This window comes from Rhamphochromis longiceps, linkage group LG7 (assembly GCF_057381845.1).
Source record: "Rhamphochromis longiceps isolate RC_006_pf linkage group LG7, R_longiceps_female_GT1.1, whole genome shotgun sequence".
Taxonomy (NCBI): Eukaryota; Metazoa; Chordata; class Actinopteri; order Cichliformes; family Cichlidae; genus Rhamphochromis; species Rhamphochromis longiceps.
The window spans coordinates 68,649,051-68,660,551 of NC_140563.1; the positions used below are offsets into that span (position 1 = coordinate 68,649,051).

General features: G+C 42.4%; 1 protein-coding gene across 5 annotated transcripts; it reads right to left on the bottom strand.

Annotated features, from left to right (window-relative positions):
- Nucleotides 1-2,185: 2,185 nt before the first annotated feature.
- LOC146666868 (mixed lineage kinase domain-like protein) lies at nt 2,186-8,819 on the bottom strand. Of its 5 annotated transcripts, XR_014912814.1 has the most exons (3): nt 5,094-5,233; nt 3,747-4,517; nt 2,186-3,549 (listed from the first exon to the last, which is right to left on the bottom strand). XR_014912814.1 is itself a non-coding variant. In XM_085414997.1 (2 exons), exon 2 carries the CDS (start codon nt 4,509-4,511, stop codon nt 3,852-3,854), a length of 660 nt encoding a protein of 219 aa, XP_085271123.1. In that variant the 5' UTR covers nt 4,512-4,517; nt 8,684-8,819; the 3' UTR covers nt 2,186-3,851. The 5 variants fall into 5 exon arrangements, 4 of the variants coding, with proteins under 4 accessions (XP_085271123.1, XP_085271124.1, XP_085271122.1 ...); XM_085414997.1 differs by lacking the exon at nt 5,094-5,233 and adding an exon at nt 8,684-8,819 and having other exon boundaries at nt 2,186-4,517; XM_085414998.1 differs by lacking the exon at nt 5,094-5,233 and adding an exon at nt 6,822-6,930 and having other exon boundaries at nt 2,186-4,517.
- Between the last annotated feature and the right edge of the window lie 2,682 nt (nt 8,820-11,501).

Below are 11,501 nucleotides of genomic sequence, written 5' to 3' on the forward strand. Positions count from 1 at the left end.
GGTTTATTTAACTATAATAACCGTGGTCCAGGTAGGCCATCAGTGAATATTAGTGCTCGGCCTCAGGCTGACAGCCTCCTACACATCCCAGTAGCTATCCCATGTAAGTGTGCTATTACAGCTGCTTTAACCTGCCCACACTTGCTGTGCACCACTTTGCAATCCACACTCCCCTGACCCCAGCAACTCTGAGCACTGAGCACATGGATGCGTGAAACAACAGGCATTAAAACATACCTGAAACACTGTGAAGGATTAATAAAGCTGTTTGACTTGTATCACACAATTGTTGGGTTAACAAATTGATACCAAATTGCATATAAAGTCTTACAGTGCATTTCCACCCTCTTATAATATTTGAAAACCCCCTTGGCACCAGTTTGGATTTCCAACATTCTGAAGAGTCAGTGAACGCACCGTGAACATCTGCCACATTGTTTTGTTGCTCAGTCACGTAGCCAGAAAATCTCCTTTGGTCCTGGAAACCTGCCACAGTTTCTCCTCATGCATTTGGGCTGGAGTTGTGCTTGTTTTCAAGGCCTCTGCCCCACTTTTACACAAAGACGAGTTCATTATGAAGACAATATGAATGCACACAGGAACGCAAACATATACGCGCAAATGGCTTCCACAGCTAGCAGAACTATGGTGAAATATGATGCTTTAATCTTGCATGTCTAACGTTTGGGACATTAAATCGTAATCGTACTATTTTGGTACCACTGACTGAAAATCATTTTTGGGATACTCATGAAAATGTATTTTAAAATCTAGGGAGCATGGGGGGGGGGGACTTCTTTAAGTTTCATCGGTTCTAGGTATTTAAACCCAGCTGGGTGTTGTCCCTGAAGAGGGTAGTTGATCATGTGCCACCTCACACAAGTCAAGTTGTGGAAAAACAAGTTGTGAAATCAGCAGAGGTTTCAGGTGAAACCATTGTTGTGAAGCTTTGCCTCACCCTGTCATTGGACCTATTGAGATAAACTGATGAGGGATGTAAGTGGAGGTTAGGGCTGAGCGATATGGCCTAAAATTCATATCGCGATATAATTTGAAGCGTGTGCGGTAACGGTATATACGCTACGTGATTGCTAGCGACACACTCCATCAGAGCCTTCAAAAGTTCAGTCAGAGCAACGGCCGATGAATCATCGTCACAAAATCCATAATATAAGTCCATCAGTGCCAAAAGGTGGAACCTTAGACACAAAAGCCAGCAGATGGGCTTTCTGCCATTTCTGACATGCACTGCACTTTCCTCCTGTTTTAAAGAATTACAAAGCCCTGGTGTGAAGGGGTTCAAGCAGATTTGCACAGCAGCTGTTTCTCCTCCACATTCTGGAAACAGAGAAGGTGGCAAAGACTTACACCCCACAACAGGAGATGGAAAATGCATCTTCAGACGAGACCAGAACAAAGGGAGCTGCTATGCTTATGTTTTTTGGTTTTGTGTGCTTTTCTCCTCACAGGAAAGGGACAGGTTTGACCCTCAAACCAATGTTTGCTCACTGTGAATCATTTACTGGTTTGGTACCTTTAAATTTCATTCATTACTTTCTACTCATTCACAGTAAAGTTTTGGTTGACACCTATCCCATTCTCTGAGTAAAAAGTACATAATAACTGTATCATGTGCCGGGCCTTGTACATTTGTACCGCGCGCTCTGATTGGTGCAATTCCTGGTGAGATTCTGAGATATCTTTGGCATATCTTGAAAAATCAGCGTTGCGATAGGTTGGTCAGTCCCAAATGTTTGCATCTGTAGCCTGGATAAAGTTCCTGTGAGGTGAACATGATGGACAAATATTTTCATTAGGTGTGTAGCTTAACTGTGTGAGTTCTTTGTGTGCAGCTTTTGTACAGTTGCTGATTCACTTACCTCGAATCATTCAAACGTTGAGTGCAATTAATTTGCCAAAATGACAAAACATACAACACTGTAACACAAAAACCCACAGACCTGATGTTGCAACAGGATAATAACATGTAGTGTAAATGTAGAAATTCTAACTTTATTTAACCAGGAAAAAAACTCTTTATCTGTTTTACAAGAATGTCCCTGGCCAAGAAGGACAGCTGTACATGGGAATGATTTGGGTTAATCCACTTTCAGTTCTTCACATAGAGATTTATTACACGTCAGTCAGAGAGAGTGGCGAGAGGGTGGGAGGGAGTGTGCCCGTGGACTGCCTGTGAGAAAAGGTTGTTTTTAAAATGTGTTTGTTTTCAGCCTCCCCAGCTGTTACAGGCCCTTATTGTTGTGCAGCTGGTAGCCTAAACCATAAAGCACCAGCTCAGGAGGCTTTCCATTTGAGACTGCTGGAAGTCTGTCAGCAGGTGTTGAGGGAGGTGAGGAGTCCAGGCGGGCCGAGAGCTCCGAGAGCTCCTCACCTCACTGTGTTTCAGAGACCTCGAGTTCCTGAAATCTGCAATCGCCTTGTGTTATGTAATGTTTTAGTGTATTGTACCATTCTGTTAGATAAGGCACCTCCTTTTTGATGGCAGGTAAAAACAGAGCTTGGAATACCCCCAAAAAATCACATGAAGACCCCTCCCCAGGCTTGAGCCCAGGATCATTGCATGTATTGTCGTTGCATAAACCTGTTTGATTTATGACCTCGAGAATGCTGCAGCAGGTATCACTTCAGATCGTTTCAAGATGAGCGTGGTGTTTAGTTGGTAATGTGTGGACTCATTTAAAGCAAAAGCAGAGCAGGAAACTGTTTTCTTTGTGAAAGTGGTCGCTGAGGAGTCCATGTGCGCTCAGCGTGAGGTTCAGAGATTCAGCAATCCTAGTCATTATAATTTGAATGTAACTCATTGAGGTCTAATTAAAAACATTTTGTTCCCTGGCACATGTCTCTTCAGCTGAACAAGCAAATAATGACGACATTGAAGGATGTTCACAGAACGATTGAGAAGATGAAGGATAATGTCCAGCAGGCTCCCCTCGTCGTGAAAAGACTTGAAGCTCTGTGGAAACTGGTGTTTTTCCTCGACCAGAGGAAGGAAGTTCAGCTGTCTGATGTGAAAAAAGCTCTGGAGAATTTCCTAGAGACTTTGCAGAAAGCTGAAATACTGAACATCAAATTCACAGAGGCTCACAAGATGAATAAGATGTGGAAGAGTTTGAAAATCTGAACAAGAGCCTCACTGATGACTACATATCGCTGTCTGGGGCTCTACACATCGATCTGGAGATGAAGCTGGATAAACGAGAAAAAAATGTCCAAGCTGGAGGCAAAATTAGCAGAGCAGGAGGAGACACTGGAGGAGACACAGAAAGGAGTGGCATCAAATTCAGCCCAAGAAAATAACACGTTCTACTGTGTCCTGCAATGAAGATCAGACCACACATTATAGGAAACTTTGTTAAACCTCTGAAATCACAAAGTTTAAAATATTTGAGATTATTATAATTAACTAGCTCACCACGCTGCATCCTCAGACTGCACAGTTTGAAGCAGATCAGATGAACGATTGTTAAATTAGATGAAAACCACACAGACACACATAGGCTCCTTGATTTATTAGAGATTCATTTAGCACTAGGACAAGAGGACACAAATTACATAACAATGTGAAAGAGAATAAATATGTGTGCACTCATTTCAGCAAGGAATAATTTCATTGTTTCACAAAACTTTATTAAAATTGTTTGTTTTTGAATCCCTCTCAAATCTATTTAATCGTGAAAAAAAGTAGTATTTCTTTTACAAAAGAATTTCTCGAGAATGAAAGTTACCTTCACAGCTTCCCAGTCAAGAAGACCTTCCAGGAGGAATGAAGGCCCATGAGGATTAAATAGGGATTATTATTGATCACAAATCATGCAAAGCGACTGGCCAAACTAGTAGAGCCGAAAACCCATCGGTGAAACAGTTCTGACGACAGAAACAGGGCTGATGGTCCTAATGACGGGCATCGGGGGCATGTTATTGGAGACAAGAACGCGAACTGTTGTAGTTTTGCAGAAAGGCTGGGCCAGAACAGGCGTCGAAGCCCGCATGGGTGCCATGATGTAGGCGGCAGACACGGGAGGAGAGGGGATAGGCGGTGCTGCTGGGGAAAACGTAGGACATGGGGGGTTAGGCAGCGGTGTGTAGGGGCGCCCTAAAACAGTTTCATACACCTTGTGCAGTATGTCGCTCTGCTCAACCTGCAGAGCTCCAGAAAGCATCTGGAAGTTCTCAGTGAGTCTTTGGTTCACCTCGCTGAACTTTGCTCCAATGCTGCCTGACATCATGAACTGCTTAAGCCGATTATTTTTTGAGAATTTTGACACCAGTTTCTCAGCATGTTTCAAGATGGTGTGGAGTTCCTTCAGCGCTTTCTCCACAGCGCCAGAGTTTCTGCCTGATCCCCTTTCTTTGACGGTTAAAACCAGTCCCTCCAAAGCTCTGACCCTGTCAGCAATCCGCCTGCAGCGTTCGTCATTGTCCTTCATATTGTCATACATCTCGATGATGGTTGGGCAGAGGCCGAAAAGTTCGGAGACCAGCTTATCCATGGTGAACTGTAAGGAAAGAAAGGTAACAGAACTGTAACGGTGCCATGGAGAAGTAAACTTAACTAGACTGAATTCAAATCAAAATCAAATCGAAATTTATTTATATAGCACATATTAAACAACAGTGTTGACCATAGTGCTTCACAGTCAGTATAAGCATGAGACAATTAAAACAAACAATAAAACAGGACAACAAACAATAGGTAACAACACAACAAGCTAGACCAACTAGTTAGAATCAAAAGCCAAAGTAAAAAGATAAGTTTTAAGACGTGATTTAAAAGACTGGATCGACTCGGCAGTACGAACATGAACAGGGAGGTTATTCCAGAGTCTGGGTGCCACGGATGCAAAGGCCCGGTCACCTCTCGACTTCATTCGAGACCTAGGTTGTGCTAGGAGCCTGTGATTGGACGATCTGCTCTGTTGGGATTGTATGAGTGGAGTAGTTCAGATAGCTGGGCGCTAAATTATTCAGAATATTAAAAGTGAACAAAAGAATTTTAAAATCTTTGCGATATTTAACAGGGAGCCAATGTAATTTGGCTAACATTGGAGTTATGTGTTCATGAATTCTCGTACCTGTTAAAAGACGCGCAGCTGCATTTTGAATTAACTGAAGCCGGCAAAGAGAGGAGTGTTGGAGGCCCGAGTAGAGGGAGTTACAGTAGTCCGATCTGGATGTAATAAATGCGTGGACAAGCTTTTCAAGGTCCTTTAAAGGAAGGAACGGCTTTGCTTTGGATATCTGACGCAACTGGTAAAAGCTGTTTTTTACCACAGTGGAGACCTGTTTCTCGAGTTTAAAAGAGCCCTCCAGGAACACTCACAGGTTTCTTACAGTGGGCGAGAGATGGCTAGCGAGAGGGCCTAGGGCATCAGCTAACTGGTTTAGCGGAGTGTGACTACCAAAGACTATGATTTCGGTCTCGTTCAATGTAAGAAAATTATGTGATAACCAAATTTTAACTTCATGCAAGCAGTTGAACAGAGGTTGCAAAGAAGCAGTCACATCAGATTTCAAAGGTGAATAAATCTGGATATCATCAGCATAACAGTGAAAGGAGATGTTGTATTTACTAAAAATTAATCCCAAGGGCAACATGTACAAAGAGAAGAGAGCAGGACCGAGCACGGACCCTTGAGGCACACCACAATAAATAGGGGCAGAAGCCGAGGAGTGTTGCCCCATAGCAACAGAGAACGACCTCTCTGAGAGATAAGATTTAAACCAAGATAAAACCTTTGAGACCAACAACATGTTCCAATCTTGATAGAAGAATGTTGTGGTTAACCAAAGCAGCAGTCAAGTCAAGTAAAACTAAGACCACAGAATATCCAGAGTCAGCAGTTAAAAGAAGATCATTAAAAACTCTAAGTAAGGCTGTCTCTGTGCTGTGGCGAGGTTTAAAACCAGACTGAAACTTTTCATTAATACCATTTACATCTAAAAAGGCCTGAAGTTGTTTTAGAACTACCTTTTCCAATATTTTGGAAATAAAAGGGAGTTTGGAGATCGGCCTGTAGTTAGTGAGAGCATTAGGGTCAAGATTTTTCTTTTTCATAATAGGTTGCACAACAGCATGCTTAAAGACAGACGGTACACAACCTGATGACAATGATGCATTCAGCAGAGATAAGATACAAGGACCAATAACATGTAAAGCTTCCTTAAAGAAACGAGAAGGAAGAATATCATGCGGGGAACCAGAGATTTTGAGATGATCAATTATATCTTTTAAAGCAGAATAAGACACTGGCTCAAACTGTTGAAAGACAGTCAAGCATTCAGAGGCTGGAACTGGGTCTAAAACTGATGATGAATGAGATGGATGAGAAGCCCTTAAAGCTGAGATCTTTCCAGAAAAATACTTTAAGGATTTATCACAAAGAGCAGGGGAAGCGTCCCTGTAAGTGGTATCAGAATTAAACTGGGATGAACTTCATCTGGAAGCTCTGATGAGCTGAACCTGAAATCTCTCAAAAAGGAAGTTTCAGATTCGGCTCAGAGGTCTGAGTGTGAGAGCTTCCAAAGTAACTGGAAGGATACGTTAAACTGGTGGATTACACACAGATTTATGTTCTAAGAAAAGGCTGCAATCACAAAGTTGGAGACTCCGCCCATAGAAACAAAAAATCATTTACTGTGAATAGTTTGAAGTGATGACTGCATTTGAAGAATTTAAAAAACAACAATGAGACACAACTTCACAAGCAGAAAATATGAACACTTGCCACTGTACATATACACCTCATGTAGAAGAACATGTATACAGAATGTGTTGAAGTTGAGAAAGGTCTAACAAATACCTGCTTTCCTCTTCTAAGGTAGACAATCCAATACTACATACAGAGAAAAATCCAACAATCATGTGACCCCCTATGAGCAGCACTTTGGCGACAGTGGGAAGGAAAAACTCCCTTTTAACAGGAAGAAACCTCCAGCAGAACCAGGCTCAGGGAGGGGCGGGGCCATCTTCCCCGACTGTATGTGTAATTGAGGCTCACAGTCAGAACCTGGTAGAAGCTGAATTACTGATTAAACTTCTTTACAGGCCCTGAAATTGACTCAAATATCACTTTGAGATGTGAAAATGCAGACATGGAAAACAGGTGAGATTTAACAAACAATGAGAAAACAAAACAAAGTCCCAATGGGCAAAAGTGAAAAGTCCAAAAGGGAGAAAATCCAAAGGCACAAGGAACTGGAGACCGCAGACGGGGCCTGGAAACAGGCGCTCTGACATAGACTAGAGATAAGAAAATAAAAGACAATGACACAGGAAGTGAAAAGAGATGACCAAGCAGGGAATGAAGGACAGTGGATATACTGGACAGAGTGATGAAGATGGAGCTGCCAGGCAGGAGGAAAAGAGGAAGACCTCAAAGGACGCAGTGACGGAGGACATGCAGAGGGTTGGTGTGACAGAGGAGGATGCTGGGATAGGAGGAGATGGCGGCTGATGATCTGCTGTGGCGCCCCCTGAAGGGAGCAGGAGGAAGAAGAAGACTGAAATATGTTCATGTTCTGCTTTGTGATTGTGCAACAACCAGTGTTTGTTAAGTCAAGCATTCCTCAGAATCAGTGTTCAGTGTGTCTGTGTGACATCGCCGTGAAGATAAAGGTTGTTTTTGCATCACGACTCCAAAGAACTCTGTCCCGTCAGCAGCTGAACATTTTTCATACCAGGGATAAAACACACATACTATTGTGGAACTGCAGAAATGAAGCTAAACGTGCGTAGTCAAACGTAAAAACAGAAATGTTAACCAATTGTTTCAACTAATTTTAGTTCATAGACACAGCCTATGAACTGAATAGGCTGTGTGTAATAGGTTTGTAAGGCCATGTTACCCCTAAATTTCTATCTTGTTCAAAGAGAAGATATAAAACAAAGTTCTGAGCTAATCGACCTCAGTGTTCTCCTTTTTTAAAAATAAATAATAATAAATATATAATTTCCACATTTATAAGTAATGCAGTTTCTAACGAAGCATGAAGAGCATTTTGCATCTTTAGGGGTAAATGAAACTTTTCTGGAGCTTTAAATATACTTTCATACAAACGTGTAAAACTGGACCCAGTGGCAGCAGCTGATTCCACATTTAACTGCTGTATTAAAGAAACACTTAGCTTTTTATTTCTGCTGATTTAAAGCTCAGCTCATTTGAGCAATGGACAAGCTCACGTTAACAATCAAGGACGCGATCAGCTTTTCTAGTTCTTTCATGGACATTAAGAGAGAATTTGTTGTGAAAAAAGACACATTTTGTGAGCTATCCACTCGGTCTGTGCATTCGGGGGTGGGGTGGGGAATCTCTTGAATGTTCGGTTACTGCAGGTTAAGCAGGTTAACAGAGTGGCACTGATACGTGTCCACCTTCACATTCTTCACTGTGAGTTTGTTTTTACAAAAGAATGCATTTGAGGAAAGATCGTTATCTTTGGGCGTAGAAACTCCACCAGTTTCTCATAAATGAGAGCATGCTGCAAGTGTCCGCGTTGGGAAATGACAAAGAATTTCCACTGACAAGAAGGATTATTTTAAAGTGGCAACTGCATAATTATGCTGTTTGTCCTTTCAAGACTGACGCAGACATGACAGGGTCATTGTTTTCTTTGTTATTTAGGCAACAGCACGCTGGACAACGGGCGTAGTCTTACAACTTACCTGCACATAAAGCTCCGTCACTTTTATATTCGGCTCAAAGAAACTGCTTGTTGTGCCGTAGCTACACACTCCTTTGAGCTCAGTGACTCCCTGCAGCCTCCCTGCAACAAATCAAGAGAGAAGATCCATGCACAGGTTTCTCTTTGTCTCCGGCACCAACTTCCCTTTAAGTTTCATTCTGCGTTGGTCAGCTTTTTATTGCAAATGCAGCAGAGGTGCACTCTTCTGTGCACCGGACCACAGCTACAACCTGGCAGGTCAAAATGTATTAAAGTTAGTGAAGGGCAGGATTTAGCCTCTGGCTGCTGAATACAACACGTTTCAACTCTAAATTCCCATTTGAAGAAAACACTTTCAAAGCATAGTTAAAAATATTAAACTGCTGCTGGTTTTAACAAAGATGACTCCAGGGTAAAATCTCCCATCGTACAGGAGCAGAGGAGTAAAGAGTTTGGGTATTTACCAGTCAGTGGAGGTCACAAGTGTTGCTGCTCAGGTGTTGAGGAAAATGAATGTCAATTTCATTCTTGTGAGTTTTTTAGGTGATTTATCTGAAACATCTCTGTGCTGACGTACAGCAACAGACACAACGATCTGCGTTAGCCCCGTTTATTATCAGCAGAATACTTCAAAGTAAAGCACGGATACCTGGAATGCTTAAGTATTTTGTACTTAGTTACCACCCAGCTGTTCTTGGTTTTGTTCTGACATGAATTGAATCAGAGTGAGCCGATGTTCTGAGCACAGACGGTCCAATCCTGACCCAGGTGAGCCTCAGCCCAACAGTCCAAGCAGAGAGGCCTGTAACGCTTCAGGTGAGTCACAGCCAGCGAATCACAACTGCCTGCTGTCGGTTTGCTTCATCCACACAGGAAGTGGCCCTCTGTGAAAAGACGTTTCTGTGGTGTGTGTTGGTAATCGTAAATGTAAAAACAGAAATGTTAACCAATTGTTTTTGAACTAATTCTAGTTCATAGAGTCCAGTTTGATGTGAGCGGCAAATATTTGATCTCTTTAAATATTTCACAGCAAACCCAGTAAGGCTGCACAGTTGGAGGCGATACCTGCGCTGCATGCACGTCATTGTTTACATCATGAAGGTACCAGTGTTGGGACTAACGCGTTATTAAGTAACGCGTTACAGTAACTACGTTATTATTGTGGTAAGTAGCACGGTAACTAGTTATTATGCCAAAACCAGGAACGCGTTACTCGTTACTGGGATTTAAATATGCTGGTTATTCGTTACTTCGTGTGGAGGCATCGCGGAGCTTCCACAGATTCAATAACATTAGCAAGTGGTGGAGGCAGCAGGTGGAGGAGGGAAAGGGGAGACAGGAGGAGAGACCCGAGGCGGCCGCCGGTCCGAGTGTGAACTGAACTTCAGGTAAGAGGTTATGACCTGCAGTCCATCTGGGTCAGATATGAACCAAGTTTAGGTGGAGTTTATTTTTGTTATTCTGACTTTTTCGTACTGCGTGCTAGCTAGCATGACAGGGTTTCTATACAGCTGGGTGGGTGCTATGTTACTGATGTTGAACTTTATTTTGTTCATAAGATTAATTATTAGAGTTGCCAACCGTCCCGTCTGGTATTCAGAGAAAATATTACGCGTTTCTTATTGAGGTGAAAAGGAACAGTTTGTCCCATAATTCAGCTACAATGAAAAAGACAAAGCTGCAGTTATTCTGTGTCTTTGCTGCACAGCTGCCTCTTCTTCTTTCATTCTCCCCCCTCCCTCTCCTGTTTCTACTTCAATCATGAAACTGATCAATGATCAGCTGATCGGCTTTTCTCTGTTGTTTGTTTATCGCCCACTTTGTGCCAGAAAGAGGAAACCAGCGGATAAACAACAGCAGCACGTTCAAGCTTGATCAGCTGTTGTTAGAATTTATTTAATATTACTTTCTAGTATCAGCTGATGTTTGCTGGAGCCACAGCTGTAAAGCTGCTGGTCATGATGTGGGTTTGGATATGTGGTGAGAGGGAAACATGAAGATGAAACCAGGAGATGTCCTTACTGAACCATCAGAGCTGAACAGGTGATGGAGAAACAGGTTTACCTTTTAGGTGACATGAATGAGTTGAAGTTATGAACTGTTTCTGAGAGACAAATAACACCAGGATCCTTTTCTAAGTAGCTGACAGCTGGTAACTGTGCAGGGGCGGGTCTAGCAAAGTGCTGCCAGGGGGCCATGTAGGGCATTAACAGGGAGAGGGGGGGCACAAAGAAATACTTTTCTTTCTTATTATCATTTAAAATGTCTAGCTTTTAAAAAAATAATTATCTGAGTCTTACAACAAACGATTGATAGATTGATGCATATATACCATCAGAACAGTGCACATCACTGTCACAACAGGGTTTATTTTCATTCAAAGGCTTTATGATTTTTCCTATAATGGCGGCCGGTCTCTAGTCAAATTCCCCGGGCCGATTTTTTGTCCCAGTCCAGCCCTGTAAGCAGCTCATCTGCAGTCTGGTGTTACCTACATCTTCCTATTCAGAAGGCAGAATTTCCGAGTTCTGAGTACAATCGAAAGCACCACGACTGCAGTTTTTGTGTTGGATGTAAAAAGCAGGATAGGATAGAATCAGGCGTGGGATTTCTCTCGTGGAAATGTGCACATTATTTTTTTCCTTTCTATTGGTAGGTGGCACAGTGCACTGTGGCAAGTAAGCAAGCTAGAAGACTGACAGTCTGGCTGGGTATCCAGTTACGGAAGCAACACATTAACAAGAGAATTCTGAGTAAAACCAAAGTTACTTTCCCTAGTAACTAGTTACTCTGAAAGTAACGAGTAACTTGAAGTAACT